Genomic DNA, 25,941 nt, shown 5'->3' on the forward strand with positions numbered 1-25,941 from the left:
AACATTTAGATGTATTATTTAATCACACATTAACACACATTTGTATCACTTGATTCAGTGTAACAAACAATACAAAGAAAAGATATGGGGTGGTATTAAAAAAAAGCAGTTGACAGTATTTTCTATTTTTTAGTCAATTTGAATTTCCTCCCTCTTTGTCTGGGCCTAGAGGAGGAAGAGGAGGAAGTACAGGAAGAGTACTGGCGCTTGAAGTCAATAAGGCAGTCTGTGGCTTCTGAGATAGAGGTGAAGGATCGGATGGGCGAGGTGCTCACTCTGAAACCTGAGACGGCGATGTCTCCACTTCCCCCAGACTCTCCCAGATCCTCAATAAGGCCACTGAAAGCAGCAATCACATGGTTATAAATGGCAGGGTCATGTTCATTAGAGAACACCGTAGTAAAACTTTATGCAATGAAAAAGGAAAAGTGTTTATTGGACATTTCCAGGTAGTTCCTCCCTCTTTCAGTCCATGTTGTGCCTACTGAACATGATCCAGGTGTGAGCTAGAGGTAGTACACTGATATTGTTACAGTGACACTGTCGATAGTCACCAAACAATCAGGCAAGCACTAAACTTCACGGTCTGCTTACCATCTCATATTCACAAAATATGTTAATATGCATTCATAAACTATTAAACCAGAAGAAAATACACCACTTCAAATGAATAACTACTTTACATAGGGGTACACAATAGTCTTAGTCAACAATGGACAAATATGAAGGCATAAGCATTTAATGGAGTTGCTATGATGCTTTAGAGAGTTATTCATCAGGGTGTATCCTTGACAGACATACCCAACCAGGGTCTGCTTATCAAACTTCCCTACCTATCACACACATGGAACAGCCTGTGTCACCAGAGGTGGGTACAACAGTAGCATTAGTCAAATGGAGTTTCCAAAAACAATCCATTAGTGCATTTCCTGTTTTGCTTACCTGTGTTGGCTCCTGAAGGCAGCATCACATGGTCCGGCCTCAGCAGTCCCTAAAAGGAGACAGAGCAGAGTGAAAACATTGGCTCTCTTTTTCACCCATTCAAACAAGGTGGAACGAGGCATTTTGAACATGTAAAACAACATCATCACAGTTTGAGAGAGTGAGCGTACCTAAATCTCTTTGCTCTGTCTGGTCCAAAGCACTCAGCAAGTCTCCACTCTGGAAGATCATCCATCACACAGAGGGAAGAAAGAGCAGAAGACCAATGGTGAGTGCTTCACGACAGCTAGGGAAACCACACTGTCTGCAATTAACTACCAATGGTCTACAACAGCTGGCTTGGTTTTGATAACAACTACATATACAGTGTATAATTCTGTGCAATAGTGCTAACTAGGAGTACCTTTCCGGCCCTGGATGCAGCCCTGGATGCAGCCTTGGACACTTCTTGGTTTTTGATGCAGTCCTCTACGTGCTTCTCATAGTCCCGGAGATGAAATAGCTGCTGACACAGGAAGCACTTCTCTCCCTGCACTGCCCTGCTCAGAAGACAACACAACACAGACAGGTTAAAATGTATGATCAGGTTACTCTATAGTAGGTATGTCAAAATAATTTAGCCTAAAGTGACGTTCCCTGTGAATGTAAACTAGGTATAGGAGACTAGCTGTTAGACCAAGGTCAATCCACTCATACCTACTTACTTGCCAGAGCCAGAAGAACAGGGCTGCTCCTCTCCAATTCTTTCTCCCCTTCTGGTCCTCTTCCTATGAGACTTCACTGTAACTACATATTAAGCAAGGGACTGTTTTACGCTCTGGGGTCAAACATAATATTTCACTACACATCATTGACTTGCATTGTTCCTTTGTCAACATCCTTGCATAAACAACAGAGATTACTTTAGATTGAGCTGAAGAAACGAGTGTCTGTTGTATGCGTGTCTTGCTGCGTGTTCTCACCTTGCGATTGGCTCGGAGCCATCATCTCCTCTTCCTCCATGTTAGCGGTACTACCGTCACAGTAGGCAGCGTGCAGCTCAATCTCCGTCAGGGGGAAGGGGCGCATGCACATGGGACAGTCCATGCTGGGGCTCTGAGGGGGTGCAGGTTCTGAGACCCCACCCTGTACCTCCCCAGTCTCCTCCATTTCCACCCTCACATCCTCTCCTCTAGCAGGACTCCTAACAGGGCCACTCCTCCTCTCCTCTTTCACCTCCATCCCCTCTACACGCTGCTCCAGAGGATGGGGTAATGAGAGAAAAGTCTGGATCTGAGGCAGGGACTGCCTCTCTGGTTGGGGCTAGGGGTAACAAAATCAAACCACAGACATAAAAAAAACACAACTATGATAGACATCTACAACACAACCTCACAATTCGATGAACACAGCCAAAATTTCTAGGTGTTGGATGAAAGAAGGAGAATCAGTCAGAACTGTAATCAGAATGCTCTGTTTAGGTGTGTCATTTGTAGTGCAGAAGTTACTGACCCGTGCAGGATTGGTGACCATCAGATCTTGGGTGCCATCGTCACTGAGTTGGGTCTCTGCCATCAGAATCAACAAGAAAAAATAGAGGCATGCCAATTAAAAGCTACATATTATGAAGTGAAGCTCACAACATTTAGTATTTACTTCTAAATGTAACCATATACACAAAGTAAAGCAAACAATATACATTAGGCACACCTTCCTAATATTTTTTCACCATTATTTAACCAGGTAGGCTAGTTGAAAACAAGTTCTCATTTACAACTGCGAGCTGGCCAAGAAAGCACAGCAGTTCGACACATACAACAACACAGAGTTACACATGGAATAAACAAACATAGTCAATAATACAGTAGAAAAAAATGTAAAAGTCTATATATAGTGAGTGCAAATGACGTAAGATAAGGGAGGTAAGGCAATAAATAGGCCATGGTGGCGAAGTAATTACAATATAGCAATTAAACACTGAAATGGTAGATGTTCAGAAGATGAATGTGCAAGTACTGGGGTGATACTGGGGTGCAACGGAGCAAGATAAATAAATACAGTATGGGTATGAGGTAGTTGGATGGGCTATTTACAGATGGGCTATTTACAGATGGGCTATGTACAGGTGCAGTGATCTGTGAGCTGCTCTGTGAGGGAGATTTGAGTCTCCAACTTCAGGGATTTTTGCAGTTCGTTCCAGTCATTGGCAGCAGAGAACTCGAAGGAAAGGCGGCCAAAGCAGGAATTGGCTTTGGGGGTGACCAGTGAGATTTACCTGCTGGAGAGCGTGTTACGGGTGGGTGCTGCTATGGTGACCAGTGAGCTGAGAAAAGGTGGGGCTTTACCTAGACTTGTAGATGACCTGGAGCCAGTGTGTTTGGCAACGAGTATGAAGCGATGGCCAGCCAACGAGAGCGTACAGGTCGCAGTGGTGGGTAATATATGGGGCTTTGGTGGCAAAACAGATAGACTGCATCCAATTTGTTGAGTAGAGTGTTGGAGGCTAGTTTATAAATGACATCGCCAAAGTTGAGGATCGGTAGGATGGTCAGTTTTACGAATGTTTGTTTGGCAGCATGAGTGAAGGATGCTTTGTTGCGAAATAGGAAGCCGATTCTAGATTTAATTTTGGATGGGAGATTAATGTACAGTGGGGCAAAAAAGTATTTAGTCAGCCACCAATTGTGCAAGTTCTCCCACTTAAAAAGATGAGAGAGGCCTGTAATTTTCATCATAGGTACACTTCAACTATGACAAAATCCAGAAAATCACATTGTAGGATTTTTAATGAATTTATTTGCAAATTATGGTGGAAAATATGTATTTGGTCACCTACAAACAAGCAAGATTTCTGGCTCTCACAGACCTGTAACTTCTTATTTAAGAGGCTCCTCTGTCCTCCAGTCGTTACCTGTATTAATGGCACCTGTTTGAACTTGTTATCAGTATAAAAGACACCTGTCCACAACCTCAAACAGTCACATTCCAAACTCCCCTATTATGGCCAAGACCAAAGAGCTGTCAAAGGACACCAGAAACAAAATTGTAGACCTGTGGGAGCAATTATTATTAACTGTGGGAGCAATTATTAGGAAATGGAAGACATACAAAACATACAAAACCACTGATAATCTCCCTCGGTCTGGGGCTCCATGCAAGATCTCACCCCGTGGGGTCAAAATGATCACAAGAACGGTGAGCAAAAATCCCAGAACCACACAGGGGGACTTAGTGAATGACCTGCAGAGAGCTGGGACCAACGTAACAAAGCCTACCATCAGCAAGGGCATAGAAGATGGAACGTGGCTGGGTCTTTCAGCATGACAATGATACCAAACACACCGCCCGGGCAACGAAGGAGTGGCTTCGTAAGAAGCATTTCAAGGTGCTGGAGTGGCCTAGCCAGTCTCCAGATCTCAACCCCATAGAACATCTTTGGAGGGAGTTGAAAGTCTGTGTTGCCCAGCAACAGCCCCAAAACATCACTGCGCTAGAGGAGATCTGCATGGAGGAATGGGCCAAAATACCAGCAACAGTGTGTGAAAACCTTGTGAAGACTTACAGAAAACGTTTGACCTCTGTCATTGCCAACAAAGGGTATATAACAAAGTATTGAGATAAACTTTTGTTATTGACCAAATACTTATTTTCCACCATAATTTGCAAATAAATTCATTAAAAAATCCTACAATGTGTTTTCTGGATTTATTTCTCTCATTTTGTCGGTCATAGTTGAAGTGTACCTATGATGAAAATTACAGGCCTCTCTCATATTTTTAAGTGGGAGAACTTGCACAATTGGTGGCTGACTAAATACTTTTTTGCTCCACTGTAAGTCTGGAAGGAGAGTTTACAGTCTAGCCAGACACCTAGGTATTTGTAGTTGTCCACATATTCTAAGTCAGAACCGAGTAGTGATGCTGGAAGGGCGGGCAGGTGATTGGTTGAAGAGCTTGCATTTAGTTTTACTTGCATTTAAGAGCAGTTGGAGGCCACGGAAGGAGAGTTGCATGGCATTGAAGCTCGTCTGGAGGTTAGTTAACAGTATTCAAAGAGGGGCCAGAAGTATACAGAATGGTGTCGTCTGCATAGAGGTGGATCAGAGAATCACCAGCAGCAAGAGAGACATCATTGATGTATACAGAGAAGAGAGTCGGCCCGAGAATTGAACCCTGTGGCACCCCATAGAGACTGCCAGAGGTCTGGACAACAGGCCCTCCGATTTGACACACTGAACTCTGTCTGGGAAGTAGTTGGTGAACCAGGCGAGGCAATCATTTGAGAAACCAAGGCTGTTGAGTCTGCCAATAAGAATGTGGTGATTGACAGAGTCAAAAGCCTTGGCCTGGTCGATGAATACGGCTGCACAGTAATGTCTCTTAACGATGGCGGTTATGATATCGTTTAGGACCTTGAGCGTGGCTGAGGTGTACCCATGACCAGCTCTGAAACCAGATTGCAAAGCGAAGAAGGTACGGTGGGATTCGAAATGGTCAGAAATCTGTTAACTTGGCTTTCAAAGACCTCCGAAAGGCAGGGTAGGATAGATATAGGTCTGCACTTTTGAAGAGGGGGATGACTGTGGCAGCTTTCCAATCTTAGACAATACAATACAATATGTTAAACAGGCTAGTAACAGGGGTTGCAACAATTTCAGGCAGATCATTTCAAAAAGAGAGGGCCCAGATTGTCTAGCCCAGCTGATTTGTAGGGGTCCAGATTTTGCAGCTCTTTAAGAACATCAGCTATCTTGATTTGGGTGAAGGAGGATTGGGGGGAGCTTGGGTGAGTTGCTGTGGGGAGTGCAGGGCTGTTGACCGGGGAAGGGTAGCCAGGTGGAAAGCATGGCCAGACATAGAAAAATGCTTACTGAAATTCTCAATTATAGTGGATTTATAGGTGGTGACCGTGTTTCCTAGCCTCAGTGCAGTGGGTAGCTGGGAGGAGGTGCTCTTATTCTCCATGGACTTTACTTTTTTGAGTTTGTGCAACAGGATGCAAATTTATATTTGAAAAAGCTAGCCTTAGCTTTCCTAACTGCCTGTGTATATCGGTTCCTAACTTCCCTGAAAAGTTGCATATCACGGGGGCTATTCGATGCTAATGCAGAACACCACAGAATGTTTTTGTGCTGGTCAAGGACAGTCAGATCTGGAGAGAACCAATGGCTATATCTGTTCCTGGTTCTACATTTTTTAAACGGGCATGCTTATTTAAGATGGTGAGGAAGGCACTTTTAAAGAATGACCATCCTCTACTGACGGGATGAGGTCAATATCCTTCCAGGATACCCGGGCCAGGTCGATTAGAAAGACCTTCTCACTGAAGTGTTTTAGGGAGCGTTTGACAGTGATGAGGGGTGGTTACGGATGCAGGCAATGAGGCAGTGATTGCTGAGATCTTGCTTGCAAACAGCAGAGGTACAGTGCCTTGCGAAAGTAATCGGCCCCTTGAACTTTGCGACCATTTGCCACATTTCAGGCTTCAAACATAGATATAAAACTGTATTTTTTTGTGAAAAATCAACAACAAGTGGGACACAATCATGAAGTGGAACGACATTTATTGGATATTTCAAACTTTTTTAACAAATCAAAAACTGAAAAATTGGGCGTGCAAAATTATTCAGCCCCTTTACTTTCAGTGCAGCAAACTCTCTCCAGAAGTTCAGTGAGGATCTCTGAATGATCCAATGTTGACCTAAATGACTAATGATGATAAATACAATCCACCTGTGTGTAATCAAGTCTCCGTATAAATGCACCTGCACTGTGATAGTCTCAGAGGTCCGTTAAAAGCGCAGAGAGCATCATGAAGAACAAGGAACACACCAGGCAGGTCCGAGATACTGTTGTGAAGAAGTTTAAAGCCGGATTTGGATACAAAAAGATTTCCCAAGCTTTAAACATCCCAAGGAGCACTGTGCAAGCGATAATATTGAAATGGAAGGAGTATCAGACCACTGCAAATCTACCAAGACCTGGCCGTCCCTATAAACTTTCAGCTCATACAAGAAGACTGATCAGAGATGCAGCCAAGAGGCCCATGATCACTCTGGATGAACTGCAGAGATCTGCACTGAGGTGGGATACTCTGTCCATAGGACAACAATCAGTCGTATATTGCACAAATCTGGCCTTTATGGAAGTGCCATAAAAAGAGTCCAGTGAATGGCTTCAGGCAGCTAAGGGGCTGGGGCTAGCAAGTTAACAGAAGGGCCTTGGAGGGACGTCGAGACGGAAGAAAGTCTGTTGTGGCCCCCTCGTGCTATTACGTCAGCAGACGGATCAGCAGGGCTCCGTGTGGTAAACCAGGCAATTTGGTAAAATAGGTATAGTGGCCAAAGAATTTGTCCGGTGGGCCTCTTACGCTAACAGTCCGATGTGCTCTGGACAGCTAGCGGGCCGAGGTTAGCGGATGGGCATTCAGGGGATGCCGCGATGGCGGAGCCAGTTGAGAAAACCCCATCGGGCCAATCACGGCGGTGGTCCAGTCGTGATGGGTCGGCGGGGGTCCAGGCCAGTTGGCAAAATCGGCATTGTAGCCCAAGGAGTGGCTGATGGACCTCTTTGGCTAGCCGGGAGATGGGCCTAGCAAGGCTAGCTCCAGGCTAATTGGTTCTTGCTCCGGGACAGTGACGTTAGCCAGGAGTGGCCACTCGAATAGCAGCGAGCTAGCTGCGATGATCCAGGTGAGAAAAAAAGGTTCAGTGCTTGCGGTAGGAATCTGGAGATATGGAGAAAAATAAGTCTGATTTGCTCTGGTTTGAGTCACGCTGTGCAGACTGGCGAGAGTTGTCCGTGCTACACTATACATTGCTGTCTTTTTCTCAAACTGAAATTAGGCGAACTATTAGAATATTTGCAACCAGGAAATGGTGGAGTGATTTCTGCATATGCACCTTTAATGACAGTCATTTATAATCTGTGAAATCAATTGTAATTTCGGTGACACTTTACTTGACACCCAGTGTTATAACACATTATGACAGTCATAACCATGTCAAAATGTCATGACAGCTGACAACTCGTCATAACACTTATAACTGTCATGACCCATATATTTACAATTGTTGTGACACATATTGCATTATTTTATGGTACCTACATAAGTGTCAACACACATTTATTCAAATGGTTGTTTTCCCAGCCAAGAAGTTTCCTTATGTTTGAAAGATTATTTCTTAAATCCTTTGTTGTTTGTTCTTTAGATGTTTTTTTCCATCATATTTTAAATAACTTGTAGAAGGGGGGGGATCACGTGACCCTTGAACGAGATAGCCGCATGAACTAAGAGCTCCGCACAAGTAGTTTCCAATTCCTAATCTTACCTCCACTCCAAGTTCACACTCATTTAGCTTTAGCTCATTTAGCTTTAGCAATAAAAAGTCATGGCGGCTACAAAAGGCGACACTACAGGTGACATTTTTACCCGGACTCGAGTATTAGCGACGGAAAAAGCCTCCAAGAAGAAGCTAGCTTCAGAAAAAACTAGCGCCATTAGCCAGGAGCAAGAGAAGCCGCTCCCCCACGAGGCACAACGAATGCCAACCTCGCACTCTGTCGAAGACATCCTTTCTGAGTTGAGATCCCAACGTACAGAACTAAACACTAAATTAGATGCCATTAATTCTCAGCTCAGTGCGATAGGGGGCAAGGTGACAATCCTGGAAAACGCTTTGCCTGACATCAACAACAAGATAACCATAAACGCGGGGCGCCTGGACGAGGCAGAGGGGCGAATCCTATCCATGGAAAACTTATTGACAGATGCCATGGAAAAAATAGCATATGCTAAAAAGAAAATCGAGCATCTGGAAGAGAAAACAGAGGACCTGGAAAACAGGGGGCGAAGGAATAATTGTGTTCTATTCAATCTGGGCGAAAAAGAAGAGGGAAACATGCCACTGATCCGCTACCTGCAAGACAAACTTCCCGAGTGGCTCCACCTGCCCACCGACAGGCCCATAGAACTCGAGAGAGCTCACCGAGCACTGAGGCCCCCACCAGCAGCCAGACAACCAGCGCGCCCAATCACCATACGTTTCCTGAGATTCACCGACAAGGAACGAGTCCTACAGGCGGCGAAAAACAACACCATCACAGTGGGAAACGCCAAACTCGCTTTACACCAGGACCTGTCAGCTGGAATACGCCGAAAGCGCCGAGAATTTGACGAAGTGAAGAAATACTCCATTGACCGAGGCATCTTCAGGGGATTCAAATACCCAAACGAGCTCAGGATTCTTCACCAAGGAGCCTTGCGACACTTCAAAACTCCCGAAGAGGCAAAACGTTTTTTGAAAGACAATCCTGGCCAATGGGAAACAGACCAATGACTAAATGCGATTAATGCCATTACTAAAGGAGGTAAGACGACATATAGCCGATATCCAGAGATCCACCCCCTAAATGTCATTATAGCCGTCCAATTTATACTTAGTGTCCTTTAATAACTGAGAGGGATGAGCTGTATAGCCTAACCTAGGCCTACTAATGTTTCAGCCTACTTTTATTTCCCTGTTTTTTTGTTGTTGCTATTATTACCTGGGGTTCCCTATGTCCCTTGGGGGAGGCATATGTAGGCTGGGCTATTGATTTTATTTTTCTCCCCTCTTTTACTGGGGTCTGGACGAGGGCAACTGTGTTATTTACTCAATGCGGGGTGGAGAGGATGAGGCATTTCTTTGATGGGGAGAAGGAGACGTTGTGCGTTACTAACTGTTCCCGGTTTTTGTTTTATTCGGAACACAGAATTGAGACTGAGCGGGGGGGTAATAGATCCAACGGGATGTGTCGAGTTGTTTGGGAACTCGGCTGGGGTGTTCAGAGATTATTATTTTATGTACACCATTTATTTTCCTTTTATGTGAACGCAGCTGTAATTACTATCCACTTTTACCCAGGGATGACTTGCACTAAAGTTCGATTACTGCTCGATGACGATGACTAGTACCTTAAATCTATTGACATGGAACTGCCATGGTCTAGGGCATGCAATAAAACGAAAAAAGATACTATGTGCTCTAAAAAAGGAAAAAGCAGACATTGCGCTATTACAAGAGACACACCTCTGTGATGCTGAACATGCCAAACTCCGCAGAGCTTGGGTGGGACAGGTGTATTTCTCATCTTTCAAATCAAACAGTAGAGGCACAGCCATACTTATCCATAAAAATGTTCCATTCATAATTGACAAAAACATATCTGATCCGGAGGGGAGATTTATTTTGATAACTGGGTCACTATATGGTCAACCAATTACTATATTAAACATATACGCCCCTAACACAGATACTCCTGCCTTCATGTCAAAAATTATAACCCTGTTCAATGAGCATTGTGTCTCCTTTGGCGTGGTGGCCAGAGATTTTAATTGTACCCTTAACCCAACCCTAGACAAATCATCTCAAGTCCCCACCACAAATCCTAGATCTGCAAAGATATTGAACTCTCTTACTAAAGAGATGGGACTGATAGATATCTGGAGAGAGAATAATAGCTCATCTATGGACTATACATACTACTCTAATGTCCATAACACCTACTCCCGTATAGATTACATCTTTATCCCAAAGAGTTTCATAAATTCAGCCACATGTACAATCGGACCCATAGCACTTTCAGATCACGCCTTTGTCCACCTCTGCTTTGACCTCTGCAAAAACATCCCGAGGTCAAAGAGCTGGAAATTCAACACCTCCATGCTATCAAATGACGAGTTCCATACATTGGTAACTACATGGATAGACAACTACACACAAGACAATAAAGACTCCTGTTTCTCTGGCCACAATGTGGGACGCTGCTAAAGCCACACTAAGAGGTCATCTAATTGCATATGCTTCCTCTAAGAAAAAAGCAAGGGAAGCACACAGGCTAGATCTTGAGAGGGAGCTGGAATGCTGTGAAAAAATACATAAACAATCCCTAGACAGCACCTCCTGGAGTCATCTTAAAGCAGCCAAAGCCAAACTGAATTTGGACTACACTCGGGAGATAAAAAAAAACAGTTTTCTTTACTAAATAGAAATACCATGAGTTTCCTTCTTCAAAACAACTAACCAAAGCATCACCAAATTTATATGGGGCAATAAAAAACCTAGGATCAAGTTTTCCACTTTATCAAAACCTGAATCTAAAGGTGGTCTTGCCCTTCCCTCCCTTCAACTGTACTACTGGTCTGCCAAAATCCGCAACATGCTAACATGGATCACAAACAGACGAGTCAACGTGGATTCAGATAGAATCCCAATCCTGTGGTTCATTGCCCTTAAGCTCAATTATATTCATTAATAACTTTAGTGAAGTGGGCAACATAGCCAAAACCTTTGCGATTTACAGCACCCTACTAGCGTGGAGGGACTGTAAGAAATACCTGGGCATTTCCTCCCAAATATGTTCTCACTCGCCTATAGTAGGCAACCCAGACTTGCCAAAAGCCCTGAGGGATGCCAACTTTAATCTTTGGCATACTCTAGGAATCAGGACCTTTTCAGACCTATTTCATCAGAAAACCACTACACTGAAATCCTTTCAAGAGCTCTGCAGTGAATTCGATGTGCCAAGATCCCATTTCTTTAAATATCTTCAAATTAGACATGTAATTTCCTCATTTACCTCCAAGAGGAGGTTTAGAAGGTTTAGAGACTCAGTTGAATGAAGTTGAAACCCTTCTTGTCACAGCACAATCCATTAAAGGCAAAATATCTTACATCTATAGACTCCTTTCTGAGAAAGGAAGCTCCTCCTTTACTCCTTTGAAAATAATCTGGGAAAAGGACCTTGGTCTGACTATCAGTGATGAGTTATGGGCGGAGGTTTGCGACAGGGTATACTGCTCCTCTACCAGTGTAAAAATGAAAGAATCTAATTACACATTTTTGTACAAATTTTATTATACTCCTTTGAGACTCCATAGAATGAAAACAGATATGTCTCCTAACTGTAAAAGATGTACCTCTGAAAGTGGAACCTATATGCATGTATTTTGGAGCTGTAGGGAGATTGCCAGAATCTGGCAATCTGTACATACTGCTGCACAGAAAATACTAGAGGTACAGTTTGATATGACCCCGTGTATCTATCTTCTTAATGCCCAGCAGGACTTTGTTCTTGATCCTGACAGAGAAAATTTGCTTATGACTATTACATACTTTGCTAAGAAATGTATTCTTCTATTGTGGGCCTCTAATACCCCTCCTACATTTAAAATGTGGATTGACCAGATTGTTGACTTTCTTCCTCTTGAAAAGCTCACTTATGACCTCCACAAGAGACAGCCCAAGTTTGATAGACTCTGGTCTCCACTATTCAACTATATTTCAAACTGGACAGAGTGAACGGGGTGACTAGGGAAATGCGCAGATACATGTCGTGTAAGGAGGTACTGTAAAACCTAAAAACGAATTATTGGCCCGTCGTCTCAGCGAATGCTTGAAGTAGCTGATAAGAACCTTGATAGTGCTGCTGCAAGTGTTATGTTTTTTTTTTTTTTGTGTGTGTTTTTATTTTAATTTCATTTTTGAGTGCGTGTGCGTAGGTGTGTGTGTGTATGTATATGTGCGTAGGTATGTACGTACGTATGTATGTATATATATATATATATATGTACCAAGGAAAATATATAGATTAAGAAAAATAAATGCTTTTATTTGACTTTATCATTCATTTTAATTGTATTTTTATTTTTTCAAAAGTATTATTATTATTATTATTTTATTTTTTTTATTTTTTTAAAGCCTGTCACATCTGTGAATGTGGAATGTGTTTTGTTGGTTGATTGAAAAACAAGAAAACTTAATAAAACTTTAAATTGAAAAAAAAAAATAACTTGTAGAAAATACACTATGACACTGTCATGAAACATTATGACCATCCTGAGTCACTTTACTTGGACTAAGACAAAGCACTTTATGACACTGTCATGAAGCATTATGACCATCAAAATCATATAAACAAGATAGGGCAATCACGACAATGCCCTTATATCAGACAAAAATAGGGTGTCTTGTCATGCTCCTGAAATCTGCTTCTGCATTCATTGCTGTCATCAGCAACAGAGCATTGGGTTTGGTGCATGTCTGACATCAATGTGTGCACAATTACAATGATAATTGAATATGGTCAATAAAAACTAAAAGATAACAAACATACTGCTAACAAATATGCTATGGTGTAATGGAATATCTTGCCTTTTCTGGTAGGTTTTGACACTTATCTACAGTGGTTTGTCCTTTAAAAGTTGCAGCGTACTGCGGCGCAGCTTGCATGGTGCCGCAGAATTCTATGTCACGTTATTTAAGTGTGAATCACTGGTACCATTAATGCTAGTTAGTGCTAGTTTGACCACCAGGGGGCATCTTTGAGAAGCATTTGATAGCCTTCAATAGTGGCTGTACTAGAGAATTTAAAACCTTTTTTTGTTTGAACATAGTATATGGGACTGATTAAGACATTTTCCTTAATTAATTTGATTAATATTATGGTGTTTCTATTCCAAAAAAAACGAAAAACCCTCTGGGTTTCCGTTAGGATGGAACTTAAAATATGCGCTGTATAAAGTGACGGTCGGGAGTCTACAGTACTGGGCTATTTAGCTGAAGAATCCCGGTGTCGTGCGGGCACGCGGGAGACCGGGGTTCAATTCCCTGACGGGGAGGAAGGAGTAGGCTGTCCTTGTAAATAAGAATTTGTTCTTAACTGACTTGCCTAGTTAAATAAAGGTTACACTAAGAGCATAACATTTATACAATTCTAGTCTAACCAATACCCAAACGGAGATTCAGTGAAAATAAAAATCTCATTGATTTATCAAGACCAGTCCCCATGCTTGTCTCAGAGCAGCACGAAACGGTGCTAAAATAGTTGTAGGCTATTGCTTCAAATCCTATTGCTAACGTCAATATGCTCTAGAAATAAATAGGGCCTACACCACTTTTAACAGCACATTACTCAACACTCATGTCGCCTACGGTAGGCCTACAGTATATCGAAAAATAAGATGTGACTCTCCGCCAATAATTGCATAGAGGATTGGAGGATTCTAAATTAAAACCAAAAGCCACCTCATAAGTCTCCCGGTGGAGGCCGGCACGGGTATCGACCCTGCATCTGTAGCAACGCATTTTGCACTGCGTGAGCCCCCATCCACAAAGTATCAACATACAGAAAGGTATATTGTCCTGCTAATAGCCCATAATGGGCTATTATAATACAGTACATGGTGTCCATTTCTTTATTTAAGACTATCAGAAAGAATGTTGGTACTTACTTATTTTGATGCAAAGCCATGAATGAGTGCTTTATGTAGGTGCCATGCTATATGACTGCCATCAACTTGATAATATATAACAATATTTTAGGTTATTTTGTTTTCAAAAAAACGAAAGAGAACGATTGTAATCTGAAGAGGCCAAAATAATATTTGTAAAGGCCAAAACATTTATTTCTGTTTTTAGAGGGAGACAAACGCTGGGCAAATTGTGCGCCACCCATGAAAGCCAAAATATAGCCCTGCTAATAGCCATAATGGCGCTGTACAATGTGACCGTGTGTGTTTGAAAGAGTATTTTCCAGTAAGCAACAATTTGTTTACCTTCATTAGACAACTTTGTGCCAATATTTCTGTAATTTAGTGATATTTATTCCCATAGTAATTCACTATGGATCCATAACTAAATAAACATCAGCATTTTGTAAGAATATTTTGATAATTATTTTATTAACAAAAGCATAAAGATGCCATTATTAGTTACATTGTTTTAGTTTGAATGTGCAGACTGGCACTAAGAACAGAACAGCGAGAATGTTTCCCTAGTCAGCTCCATTATTAGGGCAATGCCCCTTAAAGTGTTACCAGTGTGGCGGTCCACCTTCCCTTCCTTCCTTCCTTCCCCATGGGCTAGGTCGGTATTCTGTGCACAGCACTGCGGCCCATCCAGTGCCCCTGTGCCTTGAACCTTGCGCACTTTCAATGGATATACAGTAGTTGGAGAACTGCAAGGGAATCCCATTGTGCGCCACTCGGGGCCATGGCCAACTGATAAAATCATTTATGTTTAAAGATACTGATTAAATAATTCCACTCTGAAACCACAATTGTATGAAATTTAGTAGAATCATAAAACTATAATCTGATGATGTGTGTAGTTTTAGTCAGAATTCCTTTAGTATTGTTAGGGAATGATCAGAATTAGTTGGGTAACATTGATAAGATGTTTTATTTTCATGATATGCTTATGAGTTATTTCTCATAAGAATGTATTTTGTTGTACTATAGTGGTGGCCATTGGCAGTTATCTGTTCTATGTCAAGACTAAGTTGCATGGGCCGCAGAGAGGGGAGAGGTCAAGGGGTCATCATGTGTAAACATATCTTTTGATCTTTTGCTCCACTGTGTCTGTGCCAGTCACTCCCTACTTTTCCCATCGGGGAAAGGAGGATGGCAGTGTCTGGAATCATTCTATCCTCTCCGTGAGTTTGTCCAGGATTGGTTGTATTTAGAATTGGTTCTATCTAAATGACAATTTGATATATATCATAGGGTGGGGGTAATGTCTTGGTACCATTTTGTACCAAGGACGAGATAAGAGCTTTGTTTAGGAGACCAAACTGAACGATAATTTATAGCCAACTGTCTTCTTTGGGGATACTCCTCTGAAGTAAAGTATTTTCTTTGTGTAAGTTCCTAAGACCTGTGTTTTGTCATGTCGTCTTGAGAGGGGGTTGGATCTTTGCTATAAAGGAACCCATTTGCCATTATGTTGGGCACTCTCAACTTTTCATTAGAGATACTAAACTGTTGAAAGTCAAAATGCTATTGCAAAAGCTTAATTATTATTAAAGGTGAAGATTAAGCATAACTCTGACTCGTGTGTGATTTGCTCTCTCATCATTTGGTAATTAAGGAAATTTCCACGACAGTATGTAAGCAGGGTGCAAGTGGGAAACAAATTATAAGAGGAGCTATCGATAGACGTGGTTGTACTACTGTGTTCCTTACAGGACATTCCTCCACCCGTGGAGGGGAGAAACTGTTAGGCTTGCAGAAGATTATGAAACATGTTACAGATTAAAGAAACAATGTATCTGTGAGGTGGAAAAACACTGGCTATCTGAGCAAGGCATAGCTTAAGATTTGAACTTGTTTGAGTGTGTTATAAAGACTGTGTTTGCATTCTTGACTTTAGAACGTTCTCGTGAATAAACTGTACTAAACTTTTGCGTCTGAGTCTTTGCCTAATTACTATTATATGCATGGACTTACAAACCTCGGGGATTGGTCAAAGCTATTGAATTGTTAGTTATTATCATTGGGATTGAAAATTCTCATGACACCAATATACAGTGGGGAGAACAAGTATTTGATACACTGCCGATTTTGCAGGTTTTCCTACTTACAAAGCATGTACGGATCTGTAATTTTTATCATAGGTACACTTAAACTGTGAGAGACGGAATCTAGAAAATCACATTGTATGATTTTTAAGTAATTAATTTGCATTTTATTGCATGACATAAGTATTTGATCACCTACCAACCAGTAAGAATTCAGGCTCTCACAGACCTGTTCGTTTTTCTTTAAGAAACCCTCCTGTTCTCCACTCATTACCTGTATTAACTGCACCTGTTTGAACTCGTTACCTGTATAAAAGACACCTGTCCACACACTCAATCAAACAGACTCCAACCTCTCCACAATGGCCAAGACCAGACAGCTGTGTAAGGACATCAGGGATAGAATTGTAGACCTGCACAAGGCTGGGATGGGCTACAGGACAATAGGAAAGCAGCTTAGTGAGAAGGCAACAACTGTTGGTGTAATTATTAGAAAATGGAAGAAATTCAAGATGATAGTCAATCACCCTCGGTCTGGGGCTCCATGCAAGATCTCACCTTGTGAGGCATCAATGATCATGAGGAAGGTGAGGGAACAGCCCAGACGGCAGGACCTGGTCAATTACCTGAAGAGAGCTGGGACCACAGTCTCAAAGAAAACCATTAGTAACACACTACGCCGTCATGGATTAAAATCCTGCAACGCACGCATGGTCCCCCTGCTCAAGCCAGCGCATGTCCAGACCCATCCGAAGTTTGCCAATGACCATCTGGATGATCAAGAGGAGGAATGGGAGAAGGTCATGTGGTCTGATGAGACAAAAATAGAGCTTTTTGGTCTAAACTCCACTCGCCGTGTTTGGAGGAAGAAGGATGAGTACAACCCCAAGAACACCATTCCAACTGTGAAGCATGGAGGTGGAAACATCATTATTTGGGGATGCTTTTCTGCAAAGGGGACAGGACGACTGCACAGTATTGAGGGGAGGATGGATGGGGCCATGTATCGCGAGATCTTGGCCAACAACCTCCTTCCCTCAGCAAGAGCATGGAAGATGGGTCGTGGCTGGGTCTTCCAGCATGACAACGACCCGAAACACACAGCCAGGGCAAGTAAGGAATGGCTCTGTAAGAAGCATCTCAAGGTCCCGGAGTGGCCTAGCCAGTCTCCAGACCTGAACCCAAAAGAAAATCTTTGGAGGGAACCGAAAGTTCGTTTTGCCCAGCGACAGCCCCGAAAGCTGAAGGATCTGGAGAAGGTCTGTATGGAGGAGTGGGCCAAAATCCCTGCTGCAGTGTGTGAAAACCTGGTCAAGAACTACAGGAAACGTATAATCTCTGTAACAAAGGTTTCTGCACCAAATATTAAGTTCTGCTTTTCTGATGTATCAAATACTTATGTCATGCAATAAAATGCAAATTAATTACTTAAAAATCATACAATGTGATTTTCTGGATTTTGTTTTAGATTGCGTCTCTCATAGTTGAAGTGTACCTATGATAAAAAAAATTACAGACCTCTACATGCTTTGTAAGTAGGAAAACCTGCACAATCAGCAGTGTATCAAATACTTGTTCTCCCTACTGTATATTGTCCTGCTAATAACAGGGTTAATTATATCTATGAGAATATCCAACAGACTTTTATATAATTCTAAATGATTAATAATAAATCGCTTTGTTTAAAAATATATATTTTGGAGATGATTTTGTTTTCAAATAACGTAAATAGAGCGAGAAAAAGGCCATTCTTGGACATGGGGTGAGACATTGTTACTAATTTGTAAATAAAGCCAGTTTGTTATTTAGAATTATTTATTTCTAGTTTTAGAGGGCGAGAAACCAAATAAAATAGTAATCTCATGGGTATCCCAGTCGAGGCCGGCACAGGTATTGAACCAGCATCTGAAGCAACACAGCTTGCACAGCTATGCAGTGTTTTAGACCGTTGCACCACTCAGGCGTTGCACAACGTGACAGGTCAGGAGTGGCCTACAGTACAAGCAAAATAATCCTAATAAAATAAAATAAAACCTTAGTGTAACAACAGTTTTAGTAAGTAATACTTAAGTTGTGCACAATTATCAGTTTCTATTTAGGTTTATGTCACCCATTCAATGTCAGTTAGAGACACAGTAGGACCCAAAATCATAATCAGTGCTCTAACGCCCCCTTGCGCTGGTCTGGAGCAATGAAGTGGTGACGTGCTAAACCACAAACTATCTCTAAGTCCTGAAGCATAAGCACACAACTTTTAGTGGAGCAAGCACTGTAGGTATCATAACCAGCCATAAAAGAACACAATATATGTCACAACGGGTCTAAAAATGTGTCATGACAGTGTTATGAACATATTATGACAGACAGGTTATGACAAATTGTCTGCTGTTATTACATGGTTATGACAGTGTCACAATATGTTATGACGCTGGGTGTCAAGTAAAGTCTTACCATTTCTTATACCTGGAACTTCTAAGCCACCGACATCCACCACGTCATCCCCCATTATTTCTTCCTCCTCCCTCTTCTCTCCCTCTTTTTCATCTTCTTCCTTTTCCTTCTCCAGCGGGACAGGCAGTGGCGATGGTCTTCTCTCTTCATTTCTAAGGCCAAGACTCCTGGAAATTAGAAATCAACATGTTGTCATTCCTGTGCACATTTAAAGGACTTGTATCATTGAGATTATAGACAAGCTAGGTCCATACTGTATAATGTAGCAGTTTATGCCTCCATTTCTTACCTTCGAGGTAGAATTGGTTGTTGATTGGATTCTACATGAAATACAGGTGAGGGCGATTTCTATGGGAAGACAAAACAAAGAGATACTTTTCTGGGGGAGAGCCTTTAGAAATACATAAATGTATTGCTCCCTATAAGTATTGACAAAAGTTAAGCAATACTCACTTCGTCTTCTTCAGGAGTGGACACAAACAGTGACTGATAGTCCTTCCACTCCAGTCTTCCTCTCCTCCCTCCCTCTTCCGTCCCTCCCTGTGACCGCCGCCACTCCCTTTCCTCACCCTCCTCTTCATCATCCTCTACCACCTCCACAACCTCTTCCTGCTGGTTTCTCACTCCCTGGACTTCTTCCTCCTCTTCCTCCAGAAGTTCTGGGGCCCTGTGTCTCTTGGGGCGTCCCCTCCTGGAAAAAGGTCTCTCTGGGGGCCCAGGAAGGACAGGCTCCCCCCAGCCTGCCTTCCTCAGCAGACCCCTCTGGGCTTCCTTCAGGCTCTTCTCATACACCTCCAGCTGGGACATGATCACCTGTAAGGAAAAATCTGTTAATTGCTATCAGTTACATACTCAGTTAAAAGTCATGACATCTGACATCAGGTCAATGAAATATTACAAAATGATGGATGGAGTGTCTACAATACAGTAGCACACAGAATTTATACAATGCATTCGGGAAGTATTCAGACCCCTTGACTTTTTCTACACTGTTACATTACAGCCTGATTCTAAAATTAATAAAATAAAATGTTTTCCACAATAGACATGCAATACCCCATAATGACAAAGCAAAAAAACATTTTTTTACAAAATGTTAAATTTATTTAAAAAAAAAAAAAACCTTATGCACATTAGTACTCAGACCCTTTGCTATGAGACTCAAAAATGAGCTCAGGTTCATCCTAGTTCCCATTGATCATCCTTGAGATGTTTCTACATCCACCTGTGGTAAATTCAATTGATTGGACATGATTTGGAAAGGTGCATACCTGTTTATCTAAAGGTCCCACAGTTGACAGTGCATGTAAGAGCAAAAAGCAAGCCATGAAGCAAGCTGTTCCTAGGCCGTCATTGAAAATAAGAATTTGTTCTTAACTGACATGCCTGGTTAAACAAAAGGTACTTTAAAAAAACGTTTTTAATGAAGTTGAAGGAATTGTCTGTAGATCTCCGAGACAGGATTGTGTTCGAGGAACAGATCTGGGGAAGGGTACCACAACATTTCTTCAGCATTGAAAGTCCCCAAGAACACAGTGGCCTCCATCTTTCTTAAATGGAAGAAGTTTGGAACCACCAAGACTCTTCCTAAAGCTGGCCGCCCAGCCAAACTGAGCAATTGGGGGACAATGGCCTTGGTCAGGGAGGCGACCAAGAACCTGATGGTCACTGACAATTTTAGAATAAGGCTGTAAGATAACAAAACGTGGAAAAAGTCAAGGGGTCTGACTCGTTTTCAAATGCACTATATGCCCCTTTTTGTGTTCCCAGATGTCAGATACCCACATTGACTCCTAATCCAGAGAATGTCTATGAGAGAGAATAATAAATGAAGACTACATCAGAAGAAAGATAAAGGATAACCTGCGTGTAGGCATCTGGGTCCTGCCCTCGCGGACAGAAAGGCACCCCCCAATAGTAGCACACCACTCCCCCATCCCCCTGGCTGCCTGTGGGGGGAGAGAGGTGGCTGGAAGAGGCCTGGGGCTGGTGGGAAGAGGGGTATCTGGTTTGTGCCTCATCATGGCACCCTCTACCTGCAGCCTGTCTGGGGAGAAAGGGGGAGGGAGATCCATACATGCCCTTGAAGGTGAACTTCTTCCGGATGCGCTTGGACTGGCTCTCTCCATCCTCGCACGCGGAGTCTTCGGAGATGTGTGTGCGTTTCTTGGGGACGAGGCAGGGGCTGTGTATGTGTGGAGGGGAACAGTGGTGGTTGCTTGGTTGTGGGAGGTCATTCTCTTGTGGGAAGACTGGGCTGGGCAATTGAGCCGACTGCAAGAGAGAGAAGTTCCCACAATACACTGTAAATTAGGTTTCAGGTGAAGTCAAAGGCTAAATAACAGTACTGCTAATATACAATCTCTTGTAGTTCCTTGGCATTACCTTTGCAGGACCGTCTTCCTCTTCGTCATCATCTGACCAGCGTAGCGCCATATTACTGGTTAACTCCTGCATTGGCTGAGTCTCAAAAGCCAATGTAAGTTCCTCTGAATTAAGGTCTTCTTCTGCAGCTAAAGAGAACAATCATGCCAATACATACATAGGATCAGAACATAGAAAGCCAAAGGGCAGGAAGAGGCCATATGAACCTGCCCTACCGCTATTACTTGCTCTCATTAAAACTCAGTGTTGGTGTAACATTATTCTGTATGTATGATAGTTGTTAAAACAATAGAAAACATACCAAACTTTGCAGGCGTGCTAATCCTGTTTACAGCGCTCTGCGAGGATTCACCCTGACGTTCCTCTTGGTCAACAACTTTGTCTGCAACTCCAGCTGTCTTCCTTATAGGCATGAGTCTCTTGTTCAGGGACAGGTTTGTTCTGAGGCGTGGTGGAAGGCACTTTGAGGATTCGCTGCTCTTCACATCCTCTCTGTCTCTATCCTCATGGTCTTCTGATGTAGAGACACTTTCAATGCAGTTCTGTGGACCCTGGTCCCTTATCTGATCAGTTCTGGGGAAGACTGGGCTTCCGGGAAAGGTGGGACTTGCCGCTTTCTCTTCTTCTCCTGTATCACTACTGGAGAACATGGCACTTTTAGGAAAAGTTGGACTTGCCTCTTTTTCTTCTTTTCCTGAATCAGTCTCAGAGAACATAGGGGGACTCCCTTGGCCTGGTTCCCCACCTGCAGTTCTCTCTGTCCTGGAGAACACAGGGCTTTTGGAGAATGTAGGGCTCTTTGGCTGAAAAGACTGAGACATCTGGGACTTTGTGGAAAGAGTTACGCTTGGAGGACTCTCTTGAGAACATAGTAGGAACCCAGAGGCCTGACAGTCTACTAGGAGGTCCTGGCTGAGCTTATGCAGGCACAGGATGAGTTTACTGGCTGAGGGGACTGTAGTGGCGAGAGGGAATACAGAGGACTTCTTCCTGAGTTGGGACTCATTCTCTGTGGACTTGCATTCCTGAGATTCGACGTGGGCTGAGAGGTTTCCGAAAGGGTTCTTTAGAGAAGACCCCTCCTTAAAATGGCATAGAAAATGTGATTAAAATAACTTTTTTTTATTTTACCATTATTTAACTAGGCAAGTCAGTTAAAAAAAAAATCTTATTTTCAATGACAGCCTAAGAACAGTGGGTTAACTGCCTTGTTCAGGGCCAGAACAACAGATTTTTACCTTGTCAGCTCGGGGATTCAATCTTGCAACCTTTCAGTTACTAGTCCAACACTCTAACCACTAGGCTACCTGCTGTCCCGGTAACATCACTAGAACTAAATTGATTTGGAATGCAATCTAGACTGGTGATGATTGAAAGATGTGGCATTTAGATATAAGTAAGTAATTGGTTCTTCTAGACCTACATTAATGCTTATTAACACTAAGTTTTCAGGTTAAAGTATCAATCAGACTCATAGATAGTTAGATTTAGGCCCATAGTAGCCCCTGAAGAAAGACAGAACTACATGATTACCATGACAGACAAATAATGAGGCACCACTGACCTGTGAAGAGAGAGGCATGGAGGTGGAAGCTTGGCTGAGGGGAGAAGACTGGGAGTAGACCTTCTGGGTCTGAGACAGGTCAGGCATATCTAGTAATGGACTAGCCACTTTTTTCCCCCTCCTGCTGGTTTCTGGGTTAGCAACCCCTACACTAACACCTACACCGTGGGCTCCCTCCCTGTCAGCCACACCATGGTTGGGGTAAGAGAGCTTCCGCCTGGGGGGCTGTATGCTGCTTTCTGCCTCTGGAGGGGAACGTTGACATTTCTCGTTAGGGCTCCCGTCCACCAGCAGAGATTCTGAGTTGGGATGAGTGTGTCTGTCCGCCTGGAGGGATAGATAAACACTCATGTATCACAGGAATAGATACAATGGGAGAAACATTTGTGGTTTTATCTGAAATAATGGCGAGGACTGTGACTGTCCTAGAGGAAATGTCCAGGCAACCTTTTATATCTGTCAGTATTCTCGACACTTACGTAGAGGCTTTCAGCGATGGCCTTCCTCATGGTCTCCTCCTCCTGTCGTTGCCTGAGAGCAGTGTTGCTGGCCTCCTGTTCACTCAGCCTCATGGCCAGATCCAGCATCTCTTCCTCAGTCATCTCTGAGAAGAGAGGGGACAGCTTCAGTACAGTAGATGACAAAGTTCCAACTAGCAGTGCTTCACTGGTTACATTTTGGTGATTGATCATGACTCAGTTCCATTACAATATGTACAGTGGAGTTGTGTAAGGAGCCCCGGCACTCAGTCAGAACATTAACACGCATCACTTGACTAACGGTTTTGGGCAGCAGGTAGCCTAGCGGTTAAGAGCGTTGGGCCTGTAACCGAAAGGTTGCTGGTTTAAATCCCTGAGCCGATTAGGTAAAAAATCTGTTGATGTGCCCTAAAATGTAAACGCATAACAACCTTATCTTTCATATCAGCTAGAAATAATTATATATATATATATAAAAAAAGAAGGTTCAATTGATACACACCTTTATAGGGTTAGTGTTCTCACGCGGCAATATATCCATGTTACAGCCTATGTTTATTGGAAAACAGACAGTAGACCTGTGCTAATTAGCTACCTGCATCTAACACCTGCGTGTAAACGGAAGACAAACGTGTTGTCACAAAATACTGTTGACTGCAACTGTGTTAACACCAGTTAAAACAGTGTAGAATAAGTGTGTATTTTGCATTTGTGAAATTATTTTGATGTGATATGAAAGTAGAGATGTATGTTTCTATAACCATACTGCAATTGAGAATTGACTCAGGTTTGAGTATTTGGCCGTTTTGGCTTCCAGAGCCAAAACAGAACATGTAAGGTCCTTGGACCATAAACAATTAACGCTAGGCTCCTTTCGTCCATTATAGGGCTAATGTGCTACATGAGAATGATACGTCTAATTCGCTACGTTACAAATAAGGAGACTTATATTGGACAGTATACCGTTAGATCGTATTTTACTCTCCTTCTCCCGTTTATGCTCCTTTAATGATGTTGGTCTGAAGTCTTCATCCTGGGTTAGAAGAAAGATGAGTTGTCAATTACAGATTATTTTATATCTTGGGTCAGGTGCCTTTAAGAGACATAAAAGTGATCTGAAGCAGAAATACTACTTGGCCGACAATTATCAAGTATAGTATAGAGTTATTATTTTGTAGTTAACATTTAATGATAGGTCACTTTACACATATAGATAACCAGTAGTTAGGTAGTTCTGTATCCGTGTAGCTAGCTAGCCAGTGTGTAACCAGCTAGCTAGCTAACGAGTTAGTCAGTTCAGCTGGGTAACGTTACCTCGTCGCTGTCTGAGATGACGACTCTGTCCTCTTCATGATCAACTGCTCGTCGTCGTTTCCTGGGACCATCATCAGCGTATCTGTTCTCTCGCTTTTTTCGAGGAGGCATGTTGCTTGGTTGAATTTGGTGATTGATAACAAATATAGACGGGAAGTTAGCTTAGCTAGCTACCGTTAGCTATCCTTACGACTTGTGTCGCGGATGTCTGCACACTCATCTTCCTGAGAATTACGAAAAACCGAAAGTAGAACAGTTACTTAGCTAGCTATGTATATAACGACACATGGAATTTAAGTTACAAATCATTCAGTTAAAGACTGTTAATCACATCCAGTGTTCGTTGGTAGGATTCCTACTTTTACCAAAACATTGACAAATCTCGATTCAAGAAGCCATGTTTTCTTCGATCACGTGACTCAATAAAAGGAGGTCAAACTTTGAAGGGGATTGAAACTAATATTTTTGTAACTAAAACGTTTCATTGTTCTGTCTTTGGCTGAAATGTACGGTGCAATACAGCACTACAATTGCACATTTCAAACAGGAAGAGCAAGTTTTTTTAACGGGACCAGTTAAAAACTGTTCACAAATTAAACTACAGCAAGGTGTATTAAACGTCCCTGTGAAAATAATGTCCAAACGTGTGAGCAGAGGCCAGCAAAGTACTTTATGGTACTCTCAAAACACCCCCCTTTGTGGCTTTCTCGACCAATCCAAATATTATCAAAACACTCTTATACTCATTGACCCAGATAACATTTCTAGCTCACACACATAATATTCGTTATTTCAAACAAACTGTAGAAATCTGTAGAAAAATGTACAAAGTCAGGATTAAACCCTACTGCCAGAGAGGATGGGCCCTGCTAACGTTACCACGACCACACCATCTTTGCTGCAACTGTCTTTGGTGTAGTCTGAGCGCAAGAGGTGAAGTGAGCACCTGAAGTAAGAGGCTCCTGTCAATCTGTCTTCTTCGATGAGGTTTAAGGGAGGTTGGTATCCAATAAATGTTGCATTACTGCCACCAACTAGACTGGATTATAACTCCCCTATATTTTGCTTGGGACTTTAAAAAAAAACTACCATCTAACCCTACACTTATTAAAAACCCACAACCCTACTCCATTAAATCTGTCTAGTAGTACCTCAAGCCAACAGCCTGAAATGACAGGACACCCCCTGTAACTCTTCTGACGTCAAATCTCGTATAAAGCTGTGTATATTCCCCTTCAAGCCAAAGCCACGACAGCTTTTCAAGTAACTACACTGGAAACCACACATCCTGAGGACCAACAGAAACAAACCATTTTCACAAGACCACTCCAGGTTACCGTCACCGATTCCACAACACCTAACTCCATTTCCACTACCCTGAAACCATGGATCAGCCAAAATTAAGGGTCCACTTTTTCCCAAAATGGCAAACTCATCATTACTGTCAGATTCATCTTTATCCTGATCCTCGGTGCAAGGCTCGGGCTCC

The 25,941-nt window shown here is 42.5% G+C and overlaps 1 protein-coding gene across 4 annotated transcripts; it reads right to left on the reverse strand.

Annotated features, from left to right (window-relative positions):
* LOC110537524 (uncharacterized) lies at positions 1 to 25,941 on the reverse strand. Of its 4 annotated transcripts, none has more exons than XR_016485049.1 (17): positions 24,453 to 25,941; positions 24,102 to 24,171; positions 23,139 to 23,263; positions 22,660 to 22,986; positions 21,397 to 22,177; positions 21,096 to 21,223; positions 20,574 to 20,984; positions 19,164 to 19,523; positions 19,000 to 19,058; positions 18,723 to 18,877; positions 2,434 to 2,489; positions 1,905 to 2,244; positions 1,639 to 1,728; positions 1,346 to 1,481; positions 1,113 to 1,161; positions 943 to 991; positions 1 to 339 (listed from the first exon to the last, which is right to left on the reverse strand). XR_016485049.1 is itself a non-coding variant. In XM_021623630.3 (17 exons), exons 1-17 carry the CDS (start codon positions 24,561 to 24,563, stop codon positions 123 to 125), a joined length of 3,456 nt encoding a protein of 1,151 aa, XP_021479305.3. In that variant the 5' UTR covers positions 24,564 to 25,941; the 3' UTR covers positions 1 to 122. The 4 variants fall into 4 exon arrangements, 2 of the variants coding, with proteins under 2 accessions (XP_021479305.3, XP_021479304.3); XR_002475643.3 differs by having other exon boundaries at positions 18,711 to 18,877; XM_021623630.3 differs by having other exon boundaries at positions 1,647 to 1,728.

The sequence above is a fragment of the Oncorhynchus mykiss genome, chromosome 12 (genome assembly GCF_057628025.1).
Source record: "Oncorhynchus mykiss isolate SJ-2025 chromosome 12, ASM5762802v1, whole genome shotgun sequence".
Classification (NCBI taxonomy): domain Eukaryota; kingdom Metazoa; phylum Chordata; class Actinopteri; order Salmoniformes; family Salmonidae; genus Oncorhynchus; species Oncorhynchus mykiss.

Bases quoted from the DNA above. Each gene is read 5' to 3' on its own strand.
- LOC110537524 (XM_021623629.3), bottom strand. From the start codon at position 24,563: ATGCCTCCTCGAAAAAAGCGAGAGAACAGATACGCTGATGATGGTCCC. The intron at 22,178-22,659 runs GTCAGTGGTGCC...TGCCATTTTAAG, and splicing joins CCATGCCTCTCTCTTCACAG to GAGGGGTCTTCTCTAAAGAA. The intron at 2,490-18,710 runs GTAAGACTTTAC...TTCTGATGGCAG, and splicing joins AGTTCCAGGTATAAGAAATG to AGACCCAACTCAGTGACGAT.